Genomic DNA, 24,197 nt, shown 5'->3' with positions numbered 1-24,197 from the left:
TGTCCGGTTCTTCCGCCCCGTACGTCATCGTTTCTGGATGTTACTCCTCTTCTTAGCCAAATCCTCTGTTTCTTCATTGTCTCTAGCCAACTGCATTGGCATGAGGTTCCATTTGGTCTCAGACACCATCCAACCTCTCCCTCGATGGTCCATTTGCATTTTCATCTTTGATGATTCACTGTGTTTCAGTCCTTTTTATATCTCTGAAACTTCTATCCTTAGATTAAACTAAGATTTAAAAGGCTTTGAATTATTTAATTACTTAAAGGACCTTCTGGATATGTATGCAGTTCTTATAAATAAACCTGTCATCTGTCCGTAGCAGAATTTGTAACTTGCTAGGCATGTTTTTCACCTGATCATGGGATGCTTTTTAGTTTATTGGCTCGCTCAAGCATGTAAAAAGCCTCACTACACATTTGAACTAAATAGATTGAATCTGGTTGCATGAGACAGGAGGGTGAGGACTCAGTGTCTCCTGGGTCAACAGGAGCAAGGGTGGAGCTTCAAGAGTTTCAGGCTATTCAGGTGAGGCTGTCTGGAAGGCCCCAGCTGCCAGGATCTCAGTGGCAGTGAGGAGACCACTGAGATCCTGGCAGCTGGGGCCAAGTGCGGCATGGAACTGGCATCCTGGAGGATGTGGCCAAGTGCAGCATGAAACTGCCAGGCACATGGGCTAGCCATTTAAAAACACTGTTTATCCTTCATGAAGAGCTGATGCTTACGGGGGTAGTTTTATTGTGTCATAATAAGTTGGTTGGCCATCCCTGTGTAGACTTCGTTCTATGGACATGTGTTTGGTAATTTAGCTCCACTTTTGTTTCTCAAAAATCTAGCAAGGATTGCAGTCCTCATTTAATGAAGTCCTAAATAACCCAAAAGTGTGACTGGTAGCTTTCCAGAATGATAGACTCGATCTCCACCCTGACTTGTTGCTTTGTGTTTCCTGGTAGAACACCCGTCCTGGGCATCTCCTTTGGGACTGCGTTTCTCTTGCTGGTCTTCATCCTCTTCGTCTGCTTTGCTGGACAGCTTCTGGTAGGTATTCAAATGTGGCGCTTCTTTGAAAAGTATGCTCATTTCGTGAAAGCTGGCCTCTTGCCTAAAACTTTCAGAAACAAGGACCGTATTGCTTTACCACTTCAAGAACTCCAGGTTCCAGTTAAGGAAACATGCACCCTTCAGATCTGTAGCCAGAAATATAGACTGGGCAGCTTATGCACAACCAACACACAAATACTAAGATGATTTGAAACGTCTGATGTCACATTATAAGATTGCATTCTTGCTTATTTGGTTCTGTCAATGTGTTTTATTATTTCCTCTAAGTTTTCAGAGTATCTATAGCAGCAAATGCAAATATAATATGAGACTTTCAGTGTACAGGAGAATTAAAACTCACACAGGAACAGCAAACCAAACACCGCATGTTCTCACTCATAAGTGGGAGTTGAACAGCAAGAACACATGGACACAGGGAAGGGAACATCCCACACCGGGGCCTGTCGGGGGATGGAAAAGTGGAGGGAGAGCATTAAGACAAATACTTAATGCATGCAGGGCTTAAAACCTAGATGATGGGTTGATGGGTGCAGCAAACCACATGGCACATGTATACCTATGTAACAAACCTGCAGGTTCAGCACATGTATTCCAGAACTTAAAGTAAAAAATTTTTTAAAGTAAACCTAATACATTGTTACATCCACTTCTAAGCTATAAAATGTTGGAGTATTGGAATAAAGCATATGTTAAAGTATCTTTTATCAATTTAAGCCGATCAATGTAAACTCTTTTGATTTATATGCTAGTTCTGGATATACAGATGAAATCTAAATTTGAAAGTATAAAGCAATGTTGCTAGCTGGCCGTGCCTCTATGACAGCATCCTAAGGAAGCAAACAATGGAAGAGAAGGCCGGGAAGATAAGCCACTGTTTCGTTTTATTCAATGGAGATGAGCTGGGACGAGGCCACTCTGAGCTTCTCAATAGAGAAGCACTCTAGAATCTCTTTAAATAAGTAAAGCAGGAAGTAATAAAATGTTCAAATATATTGACAAACCTACAGTCCTAGTTGAAAATGTTAATATATTCTAACATTGACAGCTCAAGTAAGCCAGCCCATTAGCGGTTTGACTAACTCATAAGGCTCCTTCAATAGTTATATTTAGAGAAACACTTTGTTACCAGCATAAGAAATACATATAATTTTCAAAAATTCATAAGACATAGACGTGGAGCATACTTAACACATCCCAGAAGAAGTGTGTGGGGGGCTTAAAACCTAGATGGCGGGTTGATAGGTACAGCAAACCACCATGGCACACTCTCAAGAGAGGCTCCAGAGATTTTGTTAAATAAAAATTTTAACATGACAATAACCTATTACAAAAAAATACATAGAAATGTTCTTTCAAATATTTTTCAATGGATTCATTTTACATGAGTTCTGCAATTATAGACTGTAGTGTAGATATTTTCACATTGTCCAAATCATGATTTCTTCTGATTAGACTGTGACAAGCCCATTTAGATGACATCGCCAAGGAAGCCTCCTGAGAATTGTGGTCTGTCTGTTACCTCTCATCTCAGGGCTACTGTGGCTTCTATGAAAGAATTTTTTCTCATTCTTCCTGGATTTACAGTTTGCATCTGTGGCTTTATTGCAATGTCATTTTGCTTTTCATAAAATACACTACCACTGCTAGCAACAACATCAGGACGGCGTGATAGTGGCCTCTTAGAATCTCGTCCTCCCTTCAAAAGCCCCCAAGCTGCCCGTTGCGTTCCAGTCTGATGTGCTGAAAGCCTTTGGCCAAGGCTGGTTAAGATTCCAAAACCTGTCTCTGCCTTTCCACAGTGAGCACCTTGCCTTCTGTGCCTTATACCTTTGCAAACTTGTGTGGATTTTCCTTACTGTGTGATAATTTCGATGTTTCAAATTGCACTGAAACTCTTCCAAAAATGGGACTGTGGTTTCTGCTTTACCCAAATGCACACATAGCATCTCGATTCTCTGATACCCCCTGAAGACATTGTGGGTTATATAGAGGAAGGAGGGTCCTTGGTTAATATTAATCCACTCTGAAAGGCCCTGATAGGACTCTGGCAACGTTTGAAAATGCTTCTTGTAGAATGAAGCCTGGTGTTCTGTGTTCCCAGAATCATCCCTTGGGTGGAAAGCTGCACAGCCTCCCCTGCTCTTTTCCTTGCCCCCATAAGTCTCTTGAAGCCTATTTCTCAGGTTTTCAAAATAGGAACCATCATTGGTGGTTACACTGGAAATCCCAACCAAGTTCTAAATGAAGTCAGTTCAGATCATCGTGCCTAACTAGCCATATTTGTCATTTTCTATTCCAGGGAATCTGGTCTTGGACATTAGGTCATGTGGTACATTTAGGGTATCAAGCGGACTTTTTTCTTTCTAGTGTCTAAGTTGTGACATTAAATAACCATAAAGATGGGAACAGAAAAAAATCTCAGGAACAGCTGTGCTGCGTGTGTGGGAAAGCATTGCTCCTATGTGAGGGCCCCCTTTCAGTCTCGCTGGAATCCCACTCCCTGCTGCCCCTGCCATAGCTCTTGTTCCCTCCTGTGTCCAGCCTGGGGCCCTGGTAAGCTGTCAAGATGACACCCACAGCTCCTCCTGCCTCCCATCTCTGGAGCTTCCCGGAGCCTTGGCCCCCACAGGCCACATGCTAGGAAGTTGTTTTCGACTCTGTGATATCACAAAGGGAAGATTTCAAGGCTACAAATAAATTGATGCTTCATCCTCACAAGAAGCCTGTATGGTGTCTACAGGTGTGCCCAGGAAGGCTAAACGCTATGATACTTGGTCTTCCTAAACTTGGCTCCATAAGACCCGTGAAGTAGGCGCCCTCCAGTGGCCAGCTGGCATTCCTCTTTCTTGGATGTAATCCATGAAAAATTTAAGAAGGTTCCCCTCCCCGTGTCCATGTGTTCTCGGGGAGGGGAGCACTACACACTGGGGTCTGTTGGGGGGAAATGGGGGAGGGACGGGGGGTGGGGAGGTGGGGAGAGATAGCATGGGGAGAAATGACAGCTATAGCTGAGGGGAAGGAAGGCAGCAAATCACACTGCCATGTGTGTACCTATGCAACAATTTTGCATGTTCTTCACATGTACCCCAAAACCTAAAATACAATTTAAAAAAAGGAAAAATTCAAGAAGGAATTCTTTTCACTTTAATAATAGGTCCTTGTTTACTGTTTAAACTATTCTGTAAGGATGTTTTTTTAACTCTCAACATCAAACATATTGGTGCACAGCCAATTTAAAGAGGCTTAAGTGTACTCTGCACTCTGCCATCCAAATTCAGTCAAAAACTATGCTTATCACAAATACTCCACTGTGGTCATGGAGAAACATTACCACATCCTAAGCGCTCAATCTTTGGCTTCTGAATAGCTTCCCAATTGTGTAAGGTTTTGTAATGATTTGCATTTATTATGAATTAAATACTGAGTTTATTAAGGAGTACTTAATACCCCAAACTTACCTTCTATTAACATCTGGTAACATTCTGAAAACTTCAATCCCAGAGGCAGTATTTGTGCTCTAATACCAGCTTTCAGTTCTCAGTAAGAAGAATTAACATAGAATATAATACTTTTTAAAGGAAGCTGAGGGGAGGTCAGCCTGGCTGATGTTTTTCTTCCAAGAGCTTTGCCTCTGTCATTCTCTGTGGCACAAAAAGTATAATGCCAACAAATCAAATTGATTGCTTGTTTTTACAACTGGGCTTGATAAAAAGGTAGAAAAATGTTGAAATCGGCAAAAAGAAATAAGAATGATAACGAATTGCAGATTTTTTCCTGTTGATAGAAAAATCATACAGATATTCGTTCCATGACATGTTCTCAAGCCCATGGCAGGAATTTCTTTTCTGTGATTCTTATTTCTGTGAGAAGCCCAGCCCTCCCCTCCTTCTGCCCCTTCACTCCCACCCTAGGCATGCCTCATGCCTTCGCTGGAGTGCTGGCTCCCTCTTACCCCCACGTTGCCCACGTCTCAGTTCTTGTGCATGCGGGTGGGCCCAGCCGCCAGGCATCTTCCAAGACACCTCGAAACTGCACCAACAAGCCCTTCTTTTCTCACCATAGAACTGATGATCTGTGTTACATAGCTTTGCCTGCATCATATAACATCTCCTTGAGATCTCTAAATTGTTTCTGTTTCCCCTTAAATATATTGAGTTCCTTAAAACCAGAATGGCTTCATAAACATGCTTTCTGCCCCCTCACTGAATCCAGTGTGACCTTGATCCCATGAATGTGTTTAACAAGCAGGTGCTGAGTAAATGCTAATGGACTCCAGGTACTGTAGAGTTTTGATGGGGTCCTTTCTCACTTCTTCCTCTCATCTGGCTCTGGTTAGCACTCCCTCACCTCATGGAGGCCAGTCTTTCTCAGGCTGAGTTAGATGTGACCTACAGGACCTTCTCCATATGTCCCAGCGTGGGGACAGGTTCTCTGTGTGAATGATGGTGTGGATGAGAGGAGGAATGTGAGTGGCCTTCATGCCACATCAAGATGCCTTGTTCACATACACGGTGATTCCTTGACTCTGACCTGCCTCCACCTGTCTCCCCGGTTGAAAATCATCGTCTAACTTTCACAATCCAACTCTCAAGAGCCTGCCTTTCCCACCAACTCCCCTAGTGCTGGCTGGTTGGGATTCCCATTTTGCATATTACTTTCATTCTTGAGAATGGAAAGATCTTCAGTGAGTTCACTGTAGCCCTGTTTTGTTCATTGTACTTCTTCGGGCACTTGAAACACAAGATAAATATTTAGTATCAGTCTGCTTGAAGGAATGTTGGTTTGCACCCAAGTGTGGTTTCCTGGTGCAACTGTTCAGAAAACGTTCCACCCGCATTCTCACTGCAACTGGACTCCTTCCGAACTTGACGCTCTGAATCCAGCTTTCAGGTGTGGCATCCTGCTCTGTATTCTGATGGGTTCCCAGCCTCTGCATGTTGGCCTGGCATCCTGAAGTCCTCACTGGTTGGATCTCCTTAGACACTTCTGCCTCAGGCACCTTTATGGGTCATATAGCAGCCCCTTCATCTTACCATTGCCAGTGATTCTCAGGCAGAGTAACATGTGCACTAAGAGACCTTCTCCAGATGTCCTAGCACAAGGACGGGGTCTATGTGTAAAGGAATGTGTGGTTGAGAGAAGGGATGGTGAGTTGGCAGCCTTCATCACACTGCATTGAAATTTCTCGCTCCCATTCACCATGATTCCTTGACTCTGACATGCTTACTACATCAGATGCCACTTAGCATTTCAGAATTGTAAAACTCAACAGCAGAGAGAGAACCTAGAGAGAACCTTATCCAGCCCCTAATTTGTGGATGAGGGACCCAGGACTCCAAAAGTGCTATCCACTTAAGTGAGTTTTTATTTCCAATCTTTTAAAATAAGTGTTTCTCTCTCTCTCTCTCTCTCTCTCTCTCTCTCTCTCTCTCTCTCTCCTCTCTCTCTCTCTCTCTCTCACACACACACACACACACACACACACACACACACATACACAAATAATACAGAAGAAACTGTAATCAGGTTTCTTGAGGATGGAGATGGAGGCTTTGGAGTAGACTCAGGAATATAATGACTGTGAGGTCTGCAAAGGCTTGGTATCCTTGGGTAAGAACCTTTGGAATAAATCCAAACTATATATGGTGGGCAAGATCCCAATGAGTTGTTCTGATTCCAGCCTCATCACAGCTTATAAATAGTAAATGTTATTAAAAGTACCTACTTACTCTGCTAGACACTTAGCATCTACTGGCTCATTTATGCTCACAAGAGCCATGGGAGGCAATATCTATTTGACAGTTTAATAGTTTAATAGAATGGAGGCTCACAGGTGCTGCATAAATTGCCTTCCCAGTGGCATTTGGCAAGTAGGTGTTGGAGCCAGAACTGGAATCAAGCCTTGGAACATTATAGTAGAGGCAGGTTGCAGAGGGTACCAGTCTGGGTATGGAGTGAGTCACAGACAGACAGTGCCCAGCACTAGGCAGGGATGCCCATGTTCATGGACATGGACCAGCATGGCACCAAAGTTGCCTTGTGGTGATTGCTCAGCACCCATTGATCAAAATCACATTGGTAAGTCATGGTAACCTCATGCAGTACCTATTCCTATACTTCTCTAGTCTAGTTTTCTAAAATTTGTTATTCAACTGTTGGTCCCATTTATTTAAAACTAGGTTCTGGCCGGGAGTGGTAGCTCATGCCTGTAATCCCTTTACTTTGGAAGGTCGAGGCACGTGGATCACTTGAGGTCAGGAGTTTGAGACCAGCCTGACCAACATGGAGAAAGCCCATCTCTACTAAAAATACAAAATGAGCCTGGCATCGTGGTGCATGCCTGTAATCCCGGCTACTCAGGAGGCTGAGGCAGGAGAATTGCTTGGCCCCAGGAGGCAGAGGTTGCAGTGAGCCAAGATCATGCCATTGCACTCCAGCCTGGGTAACGAGTGAAACTACATCTCAAAAAAAAAAAAAAGAAAAAGAAAAAGAAAGAAAAGAAACCAAAAAAAACTAGGTTCTGGCCAGAGTGCAAATTTTTTTTAAAAGACATTTGATAATTTTTTAAGTTAATTTATAATTATATATAGATTGAAATAATCTAATATGCATTCAGTATTACAATACTTTACAAAATGTTTTATGCATATGATAATCCTTCAAAGTGTTTTCATACATATTATTTTATTTGATAATGAAAATAATACATTTTATCTAGGCAGAAACTAAGATAGAATAAGAGATTCAAGTTCACATTTTTCATTACAATTAGCAATTAAAAATAGTACTAGTTGTCATTGTAGCAGTAATCATGATAAGTGCACGTTCAGAGTCAGATTTTACTTTCTAAACTACCTGAGGTGGACTTACATCTCTACAATAAACACGAGAGAGTGACTCTAAGCAGAAATTCACCAAACAAACCCACAAAACACCTTCAGAACTCATGTGCTGCATACAGCAAATGAAAATGCCAGAAAATATTAGAAGAAATTTTTCTCTCAATGTTGTTACCTTGTGCTTTCAATAGCAGAGATAATACGATGCCAGCCCACCAACCTTGTTCCAGGCAGAGATGAAAGCGCAAACAGAGCGGCCGCCTTGGGAAGGGAAAAGTAGGTCACACACCAACTAATAGAAAAGCTTTCTACCCCACAGCAGCGCTTTCCCCTTGAAGTCTGTTTTCTCTGCTGTCAGTGTAACTCCACCTTATTTCTTTGGGGTAGTATGTGCCTGGTGTTCCTTTTTCCATCTTTCTACTTTCAGTTTCCCCTTGTCAAGGAAAAGGATATACGCTTTAGGTGTGTCTCTGGTGAACAGCATATAGCTCTATGCTTGTTTCTCTGACCCAAGCATCTCTCTCTCCTTTATTTGACAAGTGTGATCCATTTACATGTATTATAATTATTACCATAATCTTTAAAACCCATTTTGTGTATTTTTTGCTTTGCTTGTTTTTCCTTCTTTTCTGCCTTCTTTTGGACTCCTGGAGTTCATCTCTTTTATTCTCTCTAGTGCCTTGGAACTCATATAGTCTAGTTTGTTTTTTCAGTTATTATCTGAAAACAGGTAACATGTACATGGGATTAACAAAGTATATTATTAATAATATCTCCCCTTTCTTGTTGAACAATACAGGGACCATGCTCTGAGTCTGGTAATATTTTCTGCCTTCTATACTAGCATTGTTTAAATTTTTCTAAATTTAAACTGCTCATATTATTCATTGTTTATTCTTGTTTTCTTAAGCAATTTCTTAGTTCACTATTTTTTCCAAATACCATTCCATCTTTCTGGACTCAGTTTCCATATTACTAAAATGCTTCCTTTTATAATCCTTCCCATGAGAGCTTGAATATAATATACCCAGTCAGATTTTGTATTTTAAAAAGTCTTTATATTTTCCTCATTGTGATCCTTTATAATTTTTTTTAACATTCTGAAAACAGGATTCCATAATCTCCTGGCCTCTTTAGGACCAAGGATAACTCTCCTTTCTGTCTAACTCTTGTAGAGACTTGGTCCCTTGCCTCGGTGGGAGTTTTTGTAGGATTTGCTCTTTGTCTCGTGGGCAGTAGCTTCTGCACATTAAAGTGTAGCCTGACTTTAATTTTTGAGACTCAGCTGTGTCTTCTCAACCACAAACCTCATAATCCTCTCTAGGTCTGCAATGTCATTGTCCAATGCCTCCTTGTATTTTGTCTCTTCCGTGGTCTTTCTGTTCTATTTTTCTCAAACATTTATTAGAGGTATGTTGAATCTCTTCTTTATATCCTCTGTGTCTTAGTCTTTGCCCCCCACCCCACCACCATTTTCCACTTCTTTATCCTTCTGTGCTGTTTATGGTTTATTTCCTGAGATGTTTCTTAGCCTCTCCCATTCACCGGCAGTTCATTCAGTTCCTCAGTAACCATTTAGTTTTTTATTTTGAAATCTACATTTTTATCTCTAGAAAGTTTATGTGGCTCATTTTTAAAAAATACTTGTTATTTTTTCTTAACTCGCTCATTCATGTGGACTTTAATCCCTCTTTCGTTACTTTAATCTTATTTTAGAAGGTATTTCAGATTGTTGTAGTATCTGTAGATTTTGTGGTGCCAATTCTACTACCTCTTATGTCTGTTAACTCTTCCTCATATGATTCGTTGCCTTAAGTACTTCATAATTTGTTTTTTATTGTGAGGTTATGTTCAGGAGGAACTGCTGCAGCCCCCAGATGGGACATCCCTGCACTGTGTGGTCTAAAGTATCATTTACATCCAGTGTTATTCTTGCTTCTGCCACAGCTTCAAGGATTTTCTCTGGTTTTGACCTAATTAATAACCCCTCAATTTGGGATTCTCATTATGAATCAGGTAATGTAATTTCAAATCCAACACTTTAGGTTTGGATTGATCCTCGGAATTTTATTGATACTTCCCTGAGCTGGTGAATGGAGCCCTTCTAGACTTCTTTGCACAGAAGGAATAGCCATTTGAGGTTCCGGATTGTATTCCGAGAGTCAAGTCTCAGCTGCCTACCCTTTGCAGGCAATATCTTCTTTTCCCTATGGGAGTTAAAAGCCCACCCCCTAAGTGCTGTGGCCTGAGTCCTGTTCCAGGACACTCCTGGACCCACCCCACAGCCTCAGTCCCTTTATCACTGGGCTCCCTCTTTGTTTCTGTGCCCTGGTAATTTCCCTTTGAGTCCATCATTGAAAACAGCAAACAGAATCTGCACGTGTTTGGTGAGTTCCTACCATTTAACAAACACTATACTGGCCTCTGGGATGTGGTCACTGTCCTTAGCCAGCTCTGTATTTGGCCAGAGACAAGCATGTCAGCAAAAATGGTGCAGTGTGGTACACAGTGGAGCCCCAGCACAGGGATGAGGCTCGTCCAGGTCGATTTTGTAAAATATGATTGATTGGCATAAAGAAATCTTCCCATGGGAAATTCAAGGACAATTAAACAATCAAAGTACACATCACAGTCTCTATGACATTAAATGTTACACACAATTATTGCTCTGACTTGTTCCTGCCATTCAGAATGACGGTATTCAGCAAATTAAAAAGCCAAAGTAGTTGTTCCTTTAGGTAAATACACAAAAAGACATCTTTATATGAAACATGTAACCACCATATTTTCCAAGCAAGATTTTAATATGGATTTTGTTTTCCTAACACTAAAAGTTTTCTGCTCAGCCACTCTGATATCTTTATAACTTTTCTGGGTTGTTTTTTTTTTTTTTTTTTTTTCATTTTATTAACTTCACTTAATATGAGCTTCTACTTCTCTTCAGGTATCTCATCTTACTATTAAAATTGATACTAATGAAACTCTAAACGAAGTCTACTTTTATAATGAGTAAGTTAAATTATGAAGAATTAATTTTAGAGTGAAAAATTTAGATTTAACTTAATTGGAGAGACTACCAGTCATTTCCATTGCAATTGGGTCAAAACAGGGAGGAAAAAAGAAAGAAAGAGAGAGGAAAAGAAGAGAAGCTGGCTGATATTTTTGGTGGAGGTTTTTCTTCTTTTTTATCCAAATAACATGTATGAACATTTTGTCTTTATGAGGAGGATCTGCATTTACTGAATTCAGAGCATTGGGATTCATCCCACGCTTTTCCTACCACACCCCACTGCTTAGTGTCCTCACCACCAATTCTATGATAGGATTTTCCTATACATATTTTTTTCTTTTTTTGAGACAGATTCTTGATCTGTCATCAAGGCTGGAGTGCAGTGGTGTGATTTTGGCTCACTGCAACCTCTGCCTTCTATGTTCAAGCAATTCTCCTCCCTCAGCCTCCCGAGTAGCTGAGATTATAGGCGCCTGCCACCACACCAGCTAATTTTTGTATTTTTAGTAGAGATGAGTTTTCACCATGTTGGCCAGGCTGGTCTCGAACTCCTGACCTCATGATCCGTCCACCTCAGCCTCCCAAAGTGCTGGGTTTACAGGCGTGAGCCACAACACCCAGCTGGGATTTTTCTGTAAATTTACATTTCTTCTTTTATTACATCTCCCACTATACTTAGTGCCAGTCCCTTGTCTGTCAGTGGATGAATGTAATATCCACATCCAAGAGCATTTCTAGAAGGTACACGGTGAGCTCACTGTAAGTAAGAGCTGATCATGGGGTTCGGTGAGATCATCAAGTAAGAAAGGAAACAGATGTGGCTGAAATGATGCCAGGAATTGAACCAAAGATCAAAGCAAGCGAGTCCATCACTCTGGGCTCATGGCAGGCCTTTTCTCATTTTCAGTTAAATAGTATCTTCCAAATGAAGGCCAAAATATTCTTTGATACGTTATCATTTATAACATTTAATTGGGATGGTCTGAATTTTGATAAACATTTTTCTGCCAGGGCCTTTAAAACTTAATCAAAAACAGGATAAACTGAAGCATATGATCATATCAAGAGCCAAGCTGTAATTTTTCTACAGGGCTACAAACCAAATCAAGGGCCTCCTTTTTTCTTAATTGGATTCCTTCCATTTTAGGATCTTAGTCTTGTTTCTCCTCTTATCCCCATCGCTGGTTTCTTCTGTCCCCGCCTCCGCAGCTCGATCCTCCTCCTCCCCTGTCATCATTGTCATTGCAACTGTCACCTCTCTGTCCTCTTCTACTTTCTTCTCCTTGCCAGCAGCAATGCTTACCAATTTTTACACTTCAGAACAGGTTTGCTTACTTTGTCACTGCTTGGTGACAAAGAAAGATAGCGGCTGTTCTCCCTGACCTCAAGAACAGCGCATTTGGCGTTAAGTTTTAAAACAATTGTGAGGGGGAACTTTGAGATGTTCGTGGAAACTGCATGGGGGAAGCATTTGAACCAAGTGCATCCTGAATCTGCTGTGCCGAACCCCATGTCTGCCAAAACCCCCAGGCGTCCAGTCAGTAGCTGCAAGTGCTGCCGATTTGCCATTTTGCCTGGCATGTGACATGAGCAGAAAAAGAATTCCTACATATTTGCCCAGATCTGTTTCAGTAAATGACTAGCCTATGCGCAGAATACAACATATTCTTATTAGACTGTGTATTTGGCAAGATTGTCACCATGTATTTTTCTAAAACTTCAAACACAGTAATTTGTTTTAGTTTTGTAATTTCAAAAATTTGTGTAATAACTACGTACTATTTTAGCTAATTGACAGTAATATGCAATCTTAGCTAGATGTACATTTTCCCCTGAAGTAATAAACTTTTTGAAAATTTCCTGCTGTAAACATTTTTATTATCATATCTATCGATAATTTCTGTACACAGGAATTATCAAAATTTCACAAACATAAAATCATTGATTTTAATAATTTTCTCTTAAAGGAACTAATTGTAGTCAATCTGGATGCGAATAGATAAATATTGTCTTAATTTGAGAGAATCAAACCAAATGCCATCATGTAATGGAATCTGAGCCAGATGAGCATGATATTCCATTTGAAACTTGGCTCTTCATAGTTTATTATAGGTTGGTATAAAAGCAATTGCGAGTTTTGCCATTAAATGTAATGGCAATAAAGAAAAGCTTCTATGGAACACAAATTTGATTGTGTTTTGTCATATTAATATTATTAGAAGTAGCATGCATCAAACAATAATGATAACCATTCGCAGGTGGATGTTCTCTGGCTACCTGACCCTCTAAGATGCTGCATGTTCAGAACATTAGGGGACATCTTACTTCATGACACATTTACTGCCACCACCACCGCCTATCCAAACCTGCTCTTGAGCAGAAGCAGGCAGTGCAGACCCGATCATCTGTTGCCAGTGATCAGATGCCCTGCAGAGCTGGGCCCAGGGCGCCCCCTGCCGGCGACCAGCAGTCCGGCTCTGGGCACTCTGCGGCTGAGGGCAGCACTGGCTCAAGCTCCCTGGCAGGTACTCAAAGAAATGAGAGGAGGGTCCAGGAAAATCAGCCCAAGGAATGAGCCCGGAACCTGGTCCTGTGTCTCCCTCAGGGGGATGTGCACTGTGTGCAAATATTCTTCATCTTTTCCTATCAGGAGCTGGAAGGAAGAAAACAAAACAAAACTCCATAGTGGAAAGGAGAGGAGGAAATTTTGTTGTTGTTTACACAGATATAAAGAATTAAATTTTAGTCATTAAAATGTTTCTAAAAAATGTTGTGTTTTCTTCACTGAAATAACAGAAAGAGCTTCTCCTACACAACACAGATTTGTCTGTTTTGTGATATTAACGTGATTAGAAGTAGCATGCATTAAACAATAACCATTCACAGGTGGATGTCCACTTGTAAGTTCTGTTGCATACACCTTCTTTAACTCATTTAAACCTCTGAAAACAGAGGAGACACGTACTGTTATTATCCTCATTTGAGAGAGGAAGAAACTGAGACCCCATTTCAGAGAGGATCATTAACTCGAAGCAAGTTTCATAGCAGTGGAGCTTTGAAACTAGGCCACTGGCTGATTCTTTACCTTCTGAACTCTCAATCTGTGTTTAGACTCTCATTCAACTGTTGTAACAACATTGAACATATAGCAATGCTTATGGCAAGAATATTTTTAGTAATAACACAGAAAGAAGATGTGAAATACGTAGAGAAGTAAAAGCACAGCCAATTAGTGCTGTTCAGGAATATTTTTTATTTGAATTCGAATTTCATTGATGTCACACCAGCTTTGTTTGCCAATAGGTCAACTTGGTAGTACTGATCAAAGGGTGTAATTTATTTTATTCCTTCTTCTGAATTTATTGAAATCGCTTTTTTTTTATTTCCAAGACACATAGCTTTGGGACCACGGTCCCTTTGGCGCAAAGGTAAAAATGTTAACCCCCGAAGGACTCTTATGTCCTGCTTGTCATGTCAGATGACTTATGCAAATTATACCCACACAGCATCTGAATAGGCAAGTTGATGTTACCCACACCTCCGTGGTGCTCTGTGCTACCACTGCACACTCACACCTGGGAGATGGTGAGAATCCCAGCAGTGCCTCCCTGGAACGGTGGCCCTCAGGATGGGTGAGCTCATGCGCCAAGACCCCATGGTGAATGGGGAGCAAATGCTGGCTGTCATCCTCTAAAGACCTCAATTTTTCTTGTATCAATAAAGCTTCCCCAACTTCTATATGCATAGCAGCATTATACAGAACAGCCAAGAGGTGAAGCAACTCAGTGTCCATTTTACCAATGGATTTTTTAAATAAAAACTGTAGATACATACAATGGAGTTTTATTCAAGCTTTAAAAAGAAGGCTATCTTGGCATAATGCCACAACATGATGATCCTGGAGGACATTATGCTGAGAGAAATCTTCCAGTCACAAAAGAACAATTAGATTGTTTCACTTACGTGAGGTCTTAGAGTAGTCAGAATCATGGAAACAGGAGAGGAAATGGTGGTTGCCAGGGGCTGGGAGGAGGGAGAAACAGGGAGTTGATTTCCCATGGGCATAGGGTTTGGTTTGGCAAGATTGAAAACCCTAGAGATGGTACACGACAATGTGAATATGGCTGTCACTACTGAACTGTACACTTGAAAATGGTTTGAAGAGCATATTTTATATTACGGGTTTCTTAACACTGTTAAAAATTGTTTGGAGGGAAAAAAGGAGCTTCTCTGTGTGGGAGAAAACCCCACAAGAGCAGATGAGATCAAACAAGCCATCATGCCTCATACCTGTCTTTCAGATACCATATTTGCAAGTTCATGCACCAAACTAAGTCTGTGACCTGCGCTGCCTTCTTGGGATCTGCTAATGTAGCATCAAAAGGGTCGGGAGATGTGTTGGTCTCTTTCCACATAATCAGCTGAACTTATGATAACTTTCATCATAGCTGTGATCAGAGACCTCACACATCCCCCAGGGTGATTTCATTAACTGTCATTTTTCCTTTGAGAAAAGAATCACTTAAAAACATAACTTTAGGTCTGTTTTAAAAGGCATACAAGCACATCCCACCTTTGTTGTAGACTCTTGACTTGTTCTCAATTGGTAGCAATGATGCCAACGTAATTTTAATGCGGTTCATGACTTGGTATGGGTCCCCGGGGGAGGGCAGACTAGACATGTTTAGTCTATGAACAATGTTGGTGCTTCTTGTGGTCTTAAACGTCGTCGTCAAGAAACTGGAGAGAAATCATAAACTAGCAATGCTTTTCTTTTTCTTTCTCCCTTCTAGCAATGCAGCAAAAAAGCCTCTCCCCTGCTCATGTGGCTTTTGAAGTCCTCCGGCATCATTGCCAACCGCCCCTGGCCACGGATTTCTCTGACGATCGTCACCACGGCCATCATACTAACTATGGCCGTGTTCAACATGGTAAGCCCTGGGGTGAATCAGTGCTCACGCCACGTAGGGCGTTCTTCCCTTCTGGGACCTGTCCTGTGGAATTTTGGAAACTTGCTTTTAGCTCCAATGCTGCCCATTAAATGTAGCATCTCAGGGCAACAGCAGTCATTTCTCTAAGGAAAGGAATGCTTTCATGTAGCCACCTTGAGACACTGGGCGAGTCCTTGGAGCAGCTCTGCACTTCCTTGCTCATGGTGGCTACAGAAATGACTGCAGTGTCTGAAGCATAGTGATAAACTAAGGAGGGTATAGTGTCCTGCCCTGGAGTGTAAAAGACCAGATCACAGGGCTCCTCTCTCACCAGCTACGAAACTAGAAAGATGTTTTCATTGAACTCTACAGGCTCCATTTGCACTTCTTTGAAAGTAAAAACCAAGAGTTCTCTACCAAGGAGGTTCTAAGGATTCAGTGAGCCAATGTTCGCAGCACACCGAGGACAGTGCTGGCCATTCTGTAACTATTGAACCAATGGCCACTCTGACTATGTCAGTCCCATCATTGCTGGTGATCTCCCCAAGAATGGATACCCGCTGGTCAGGGTGCTTTGAGACGCGTCCTGACTATTCTCCCGTCAGCAGCAGCAGCCGAAGGAACTCTAATGTGTCCTGTAGTGGACGCTTCACTGACTGTGGGACATACAAAGTGTTAGGAGCTGCAGTCCTTGCCTTCCAGGGACCTGAAGCCAGGTTGTGATGACAGGCTGTATATGATTTCATAATAATAACATGTTTTTTTTTAGAAGAAAGCATTTGTGTAGCAAAATGTAATATTGATTAAATATAAAGATGCACCTGGTATATGCTGGATGCTCAGACCCCAAAGACAGTTCTCTGCCTTCCAGGAGTAGGAGTAGAAGTGGGAGACAGACAGCTGGGTAACCCCATCATCAAGTCATCCTGAAACGAGGAGGCGAAGACAGCAACAGAGGCATGAGGGGAAGGGAGAGCAGGGTCGGCTAGATGGAGTCCTGGAGGGCAGAGAGGAGGAGTCTGCCACGTGGACCCCGAGGAAGTGAGGGGCAAAGGCAGGTGGGTGGAAGGTCCTGAGAAGGAGGGACGTTTGCATCTGGGACCAGAGAAGCATACTAAGAAGGATTGAAAAACAAAGCTAAGAAGTGGATAAGGACCTCAAATGTCTAATGGGGCCAGTCCTCCAGGTCACGCTGGAGATCCTACAGTTCCTCTCAGACACCCGCAGATTCAGGTGACTGTGATGCCACCTGGACCCCAGATGGGCCAAGCCCCAGCGGCAGGGGTGGGATGGCCTCTCCATCTGCTTTGCCTTACCTAGAATTGATCTTAGGGACACCTGCAAAGGGGCCTTCAGAGAGCAGCTGTGGCTTGTCCTCCCTGCCTGTCTGGAAGTGGGTGTGTGCCATTCCCACAAATCTTCTTGTGTCATAAGTTTGGGGACAAGTATGCCTGCAGCCCGACCTCACCTGCCTGTGTGTCCCCGCTCCCTCTCAGGAGCTCCCCAAGAAAGGACATGAGGGCAGTTCTGATGTGGGTCTCCGCAGGCGTGTGGACGGCTGAAAGGGCACACCACAGCCACCTCCTCCAGCCACCAGCCCAGCCTCCATGGCGGCTAGTTAAACAGCCGCATCTGTTGCTGGGGAAGGAGGTGCTCAGCAGGCAAGTCCCCCAGGACACAGCCTCCCTGGGCTAATGCAGGCCCTTGGCTCACAGTCCCCTGTGGAGAGGTCCGGATGAGCCAGGTCCAGCGCTGGAAGCCCTCCTCCTGCCCTGCTGGGAGATGGGAGAGTGGCACAAAGCAGGTCTCCCCTTCTTCCCGGACGTTTGCATCACCTGAGGCTCATTTTCTGCTGCAGGGATCATGGGGCCTCCCTCTTACGGAGGAGGCCTCCTCTTCTAGGTCTCAGGTGTGCCTAGATGGTGACCTCATTACTTCCAGTTAGGGCTTAATCCAGAGTGAATGGCAAACAGCCGAGGAGGGAAAATATGCTATATCTAGACAGCAAGCAATTCCCTGGGATATCACCGGGCTCCAGAAGTATGGAAGTGCCAGGGCTCAGCTGGAGACCTGCTGTGTTAGTCCACCTGAGGCACCTGTTCTCGGGAGCCGGACTGGCCAGCCAGGGGCATTCTGTCTGAAGAACAGGGTTGGGAGTGGCGGTAGGGAGTGGGGTTCTTGCGGAGGTCCCAGAGCTCTCTTCAGGGGGACAGCCTCAGGGTGGGGAGCCCAAGATGAGAAATTTAAGACAGACAGGAGAGGTTTTCCTGAAAGAGCCTTTCTGCAGACACACCATGAGCCACAAGAATGCCTCAGCTCTCTGCATAGGCAATTTCCTGGATACTGCAAGGATGTGAAGAAATCACAGGGGAGGAACCTGGACAGAGAGGCAGGCAATTGGCATTGGGAGCGTATGAGTGTGTTTACTTTTTTTTTTTTTTTTTGGACACGGAGTTTCACCCTGTCACCAGGCTGGAGTGCAGTGGCACAATCCTGGCTCAACTGCAACCTCTGCCTCCCAGATTTAAGCAATTCTCCTGCCTTAGCTTCCCGAGTAGCTGGGACTACAGGTGCAGGTCACCACAACCAGTTAATCTTTGTATATATATTTTTTAGTAGAGACAGGTTTTGTCCATATTGGCTAGGATGGTCTCTATCTCTTGACCCTGTGATCTGCCTGCCTCAGCCTCCCAAAGTGCTGGGATTACAAGCTTGAGACACTGTGCCCAACCAAGTGTGTTTTCTAAAACGGGTTATTCGGGCTCGACTTTGTGACCTGGGCATTAGTCCTGCTGCTCCAAGATCCAGCTCCCCGGGTGAGCACACTGCCATGCACCAGGTGGAGTCCAACAGATGAAAGCTGCAAGAGAGACCGAGTCAGAAGTCAACTCCATAGCCAAGGGGCAGAGGATGAAAGTGCACTTGAAGGCAGCAGGGTGCCCAGGGTCCCAAGATCTCAGAAACCTCCAGTGAGTGACATGTGCCCGGATCATTAAGCTTCCTCCTGGCTCCTCAGGAGTGTGTTCACTGTGCACGCAAGCAAATTGAGCACACTTCCTGAGAGTTGACCTTCACTGGCCAGTAGCAGCTCATACCAGTTAGGGGATGATACCTTTAACATCATATACACACAAGTCAGAGTGAGATCATTTTCTCTCTCTCTTATATAAATTTCAGTTGTAGAACATGATGTTTTGATATACATGTAAATAGTGAAATGATTACTACAGGCAAGCTATTTAACATATCTGTCACCTTCCCCAGTAACCTCTTATGTGTGTGATTAATGCACCCAAATCTACTCCCTTAGCGAATCTTCAATACAACAGAATAGTATTACCACAGTCCTCCAACTGTGCATTAGATATCTAGATGCATTCATCCACAGGACTGCCACTTTGTACCCTTTGACCTACGTCTCCCCATTTCCTGCCCTCCCCACACCTGGGAACCACCATTCGACTCTGTTTCTGTATATTCAACCTTGTTTTATTCCACATGTAAGTGAGATCATGCAGTATTCATCTTTCTGTGCCTGGCTTGTTTCACTTAGCATAATATCCTGCTCTATCTATGTCATTGGAAATGACAAGATTTTCTTCTTTTTAAAGCCGAGTAATATTCCATTGTGTGTGTGTGTGTGTGTGTGTGTGTGTATCAAAATTTCTTTATCCAATCATCCATCAATAGACACACTGTTTCTATATCTTGACTGTTATGAATAATGCTGGAATGAACATTGAAGAAATCTTTCTTTGTTTTTTCACATGCCCTAGGAAAGTGCCTTCCATTCATTAGTTATTAAATGAAAGAATGGGTGAATGAATAGGGAAGTATACAGCCCTTTAGATTTAAATATATATATATATATATATATATATATATATATATATATTTGTAAAATCTAGTTTGAGCTTGTAAACTTAGGATTTATCACCTAATTTGTAAAGACAATGTAACTGAGAAACAAATATGGTTTGGAAGCCAGCTCTATTTTGTATAGCATAATCAGTCATAATTGACAGCCAGTGCAGCCAGTGTCTATAAAAGTTTGACAAGCTGATCATGTAGGAGGAGACATTCTTTCCAAAGTAGCTGTGATCCTTTAGAGCAGGCATCCCCAAACTAAGGCCCGAGGGCCACATGCGGCCCCCTGAGGACATTTATCCGCCCCCCCCGCCCCCGCCGCACTTCAGAAAGGGGCACCTCTTTCATTGGTGGTCAGTGAGAGGAGCACAGTATGTGGCAGCCCTCCAACAGTCTGAAGGACAGTGAACTGGCCCCCTGTGTAAAAAGTTTGGGGATGCCTACTTGAGAGAGAGGACAACTGCCTTTAGTAACAGAAATGTGTCTTTCAATGTTGTTTTTCTTCCTCTACAGAGGACACATTAACAGTGTGATGGATGACCCTTGAGATGTATTTCTTCTCAAATACCATTCATCACACTTTGTAATACTTTTAATGTGTCTTCTGCAGATTTTCCACCTACCAAGGTGCCTTCTGTGGCAGTAGAGGCAGGAAAGAAGCTAAATTACCTTTTCCCTACTTCTCCTGTCTGTCGATGCAGTGGGAGAAGAGATCAGAACTGCTCAAGTGCTGAATTCCTCCAAGAGTGCAGGAAAGCCCCATTTGTATTGATACCTGGTGCCATGAACTTAGTGGTTCTTTTCCATGCAGGCGCTCCTCTTGTACTTATGTCAAGGAAAAATCATAAAACTGTAGGAAGCCAATGTTAGATACAGAAAAGAAATAATATGACCTGGCTGTAGAGCCTTTCTTATAATGTCTTATTAATCACTGAAGACGCAGGACTTGTCCATGGGACTGTGCCTCTGGCCACACCTGAGGATCTGCAGATGCCTCGGGCTCCTGAGCTCTGACTGAGTGAGGCAGAGGCAGTGCCCCCATCACGTGCCTCACCAGGTGGTGCTGAAGCCGCAGGCAGACTGCTGAAGCAGGCAGGCACCTGTAGGGGCGGTGCAAAGGAAGCTCCTGTCACTCACATCAGGAAGGCGACACCTTCTGCGGAGGACGCCAGCGAAACCCAGTCTCTACTCGCGTGCAGTTCAACAGTCCCAGGATTGTTTCTGTCTCTTTTTACCCAGCCCCACTTCAACCTGTCCATCCTGGGGCAGTTTCTATTTAAAGCAGGATAGCTTTTTTTGATGTTTTTCTCAGTATTTTTTTTTTCTGAACATGTTTTCCAGGCTGATGGAACCCCATTCCCAAGTAGTATTTCCATTTCTTAGCAGTTGTTAACCCAGTGAGAGGAATCCAGGCATCGGACTCCCATTTCAGCAACAATACCAGTTTTTGTGTTGGCCGAGGTTGGGGGCTATGGGAACACATATGCTTCAAGTCACTGGGAAGAACATTGTATTTGCTCTCAGAAAACTTCATGTTTTTAAAGTCATAGCCCTATTCATGTCTTTATGTAAAGCCCCTGTTAGGTTTTTTTTTTTTTTTTGAGATGGAGTCTTGCTCTGTCGTCCAGGCCCAGTCTGCACTCCAAGTGCAGTGGCATGATCTTGGCTCACTGCAACCTCTGCCTTCTGGGTTAAAGCAATTCTCTGCCTCAGCCTCCTGAGTAGCTGGGATTACAGGCACCAGCCACTATGCCTGGCTAATTTTTGTATTTTTAGTAGAGACGGGTTTCACCATGTTGGCCAGGCTGGTCTTGAACTCCTGACCTTGTGATCCACCTGCCTCAGCTTCCCAAAGTGCTGGGATTACAGGCGTGAGCCACCGCGCCCAGCGGTCACTGTGATTTTTTAAGTTTTCTCTTTGAGACAGAGGAAGAGTGCTTTCATTTTCTTTGTTTGTTTGTTTGTTTGTTTTTTGGTGTGTGTGTGTGTGTGTGTGTGTGTGTGTTTGTGTGTGTGTTTCTAACGTATGTTTTTAAAATCAAGTAAATATAAAATATATTACTGAACAATTTTGAAACAGACAGTTGAGTAACATTAAATACATTTGCAGCGTGGTGCAGCCATCACCACCCTCTATCTCCAGAGCATTTTTCATTTTCCCAAACAGCAACTCTGTCCCCATGAAACACTCACTCCCCATCCTACCTCCCCCAGCCCCAGGTCACCATCGTGCTGCTTCCTGTTTCTATGAATTTGCCAATTCTAGGGACCTCATGTGAGTGAGTCACATGGTGTCTGCCCCTCTGTGTCTGCCTCCTTGCCCCTTGCATTGTGCCCTCAGGCACTCCTTTTCTTCTGGATGCCCCAGTCCCTCTGCAGCAAGTGAGCCTCAGTTTGCCCTGCTTTTTTCCAGCCAGTGGCAAGCAGCCCTTATTAACTGCTTCTCTGTCATCCTCTGCCATGACTCTATATTTCAAAGGGGAGATATGCGTTAGGAGTAAAGTGGGATGGCTTGAGGCTGCCCTGACCTGCCTCTGCCATTGACTGTGTGGATGGGCCTGTTCATCTGAGGGCTCTATGTCAATTTCCAGTCACTGATATTTATTCCCAGCCTGCATTTTAATGATCCTCACAAGAGCCAGGGTCAATGGGAACAGTGTGTTCAGAGGACTGGTTTTAAGTCTCATTATTCATTGATATTGAATGCCAAAACGTCCAAGTCAGTTTTATTTTCAGTGAATTGTGCAATTTTACCGGGATACCTTATACATTTGACGTTTATCCATGTGATACCAGCACCTCAATAAAAAGTGGAGAAAAGCAATTAGTTGTCCATGTTTGTTTTATACATAGTGTTTTTTCCATCTTAGTCTCCAGCTGGCTGTTGAGAATCATGTCTGAGCAGCCGAATGTGCTCCCATTTTATTCCTGACATTTTGAGAATGACGTCACTTGATTCCTTTCAGCATTTTGCAATTTCTTCTGAGAAATTTCCAAGAAGTGTATTCTAAGTAAAGCATATATAAATCTGTGAGCCACCCAGACAAGGAGTTAGCCATAGTTAACTAGTAGGCTAGTCAGGTAGACTAGACTACTAGTCTAATTCCAACCAAATGACAAACACAATGATGTTATCAGGCATAAAACAATAATACTAAATGCACCTGTTTACAACTTAATGTGATTAGAAAAATATAATTCTAATATGTTTTTAATTGCCTGAGAAATGTAAAATTTGCAAGCAAACTAAAAATATGCAGTGTTCATTAGCATTTTATTTAGGATGTATTGTTCAGAATGATGACATCATTATCCTAATTATGACAAAGGATGTAGAAAATTAAATTAGGTTCAGAGAAGTGCTTCCTAAATCATTATGATGCTAAAAATATTTTCAGTGGAGAAAGTTGGGGCAGCTTTACCTGGAAGGAAGGTGGGCAAGGGATTAATAGCTCTCTTGAGTATTTAACTGGCTATAATTAGGGAATGGCATGAGTTTGTTACTTGAAAATGCAAAGAAGTCAGAGGAAGAGAGGTTGATTCAAAATTGTAATATAATTTTAGACAGAACGAAGAATCTTGAATTTACGGGTAATTAACAAATACTAGAAAGACAGTAGAAGTGAGATAGGAAACATAGTGTATGGTGATTGGAGTTTTCTGTTCTTCAGGTTCAACCATCGTATTTATTGCAAGACACATTTTTTTCACAAAGTAAACTACTCATTCGTTGTATGTCAAGAATACTTGATTTTACCTAGGTTTTTGCCTATATGGTGATGTAATCAAGAAGTTTTTAAAAATATTTTAAGAACCTTGGCACTTAAGACCAGTAATGCACCAAGTTAACAATCTTTTGTTTGCCATTTCTTGATTTCTTAAAATATTTAAATCAATTGAATTTCTGGTCTATCAAATCTTAATCTACATTTGTACTTTTTTGGAGCTTGCTTGTTTAATTACTTCATTTTTTTTTTCAATCTCTGATATAATTTTTTTCCAAAATGTTAGCACACTTGCAGTTCAGCCAGGGATGTGACAATTTTTACAAATTCCTGCATCATACATATAGAAATTACTCATTTCTTTGATTCTTAAGTCAGCATTTTGCCTAATTTAATCAAATTATATAATGGGCAGAAATACCACATCTAGAAGAATGTTCTCAATAATAGATTAAATAAATGCCTTCTTATCTGTCTAAATAAAGTAGTTCAGGTATTGGACAAGAACTAGGCAATCCAGAGAAATAACTCGATAGAAATGAACAAAAGCAACCATAGCAACTTTAAGGGAAGTTTTCTTTTTTAAACCTTGAATATGTGTGGTTAACCCTGTGCAGAAAACAAAATCTGTTTGATAGATTTATAAATGAAATTAATTTATTTCAGTAAAAGGAACTGGTTCAAGTCATGGTTCTGTAGTTTGTGTTTCCAGAACATGCCTCTGACCCTTAGCCACATGACCAAAAAGTGACTGATCCTTGGG

At 42.4% G+C, this 24,197-nt stretch overlaps 1 protein-coding gene across 1 annotated transcript in view; it reads left to right on the top strand.

The window, feature by feature from the left end:
• Positions 1 to 24,197, top strand: part of ADCY2 (adenylate cyclase 2) — a 445,240-nt gene that overhangs the window by 353,277 nt on the left and 67,766 nt on the right. The window contains exons 15-16 of the mRNA XM_003932504.4: positions 954 to 1,038; positions 15,705 to 15,842. Of these exons, the coding sequence (XP_003932553.2) occupies positions 954 to 1,038; positions 15,705 to 15,842 (223 nt within the window). The remainder of the gene's footprint in view (positions 1 to 953; positions 1,039 to 15,704; positions 15,843 to 24,197) is intronic.

Source organism: Saimiri boliviensis, chromosome 1 (genome assembly GCF_048565385.1).
Source record: "Saimiri boliviensis isolate mSaiBol1 chromosome 1, mSaiBol1.pri, whole genome shotgun sequence".
Lineage (NCBI taxonomy): Eukaryota > Metazoa > Chordata > Mammalia > Primates > Cebidae > Saimiri > Saimiri boliviensis.
Note: the sequence above shows the minus strand (reverse complement) of the source record. Positions and strands in the feature narration are given on the sequence as shown.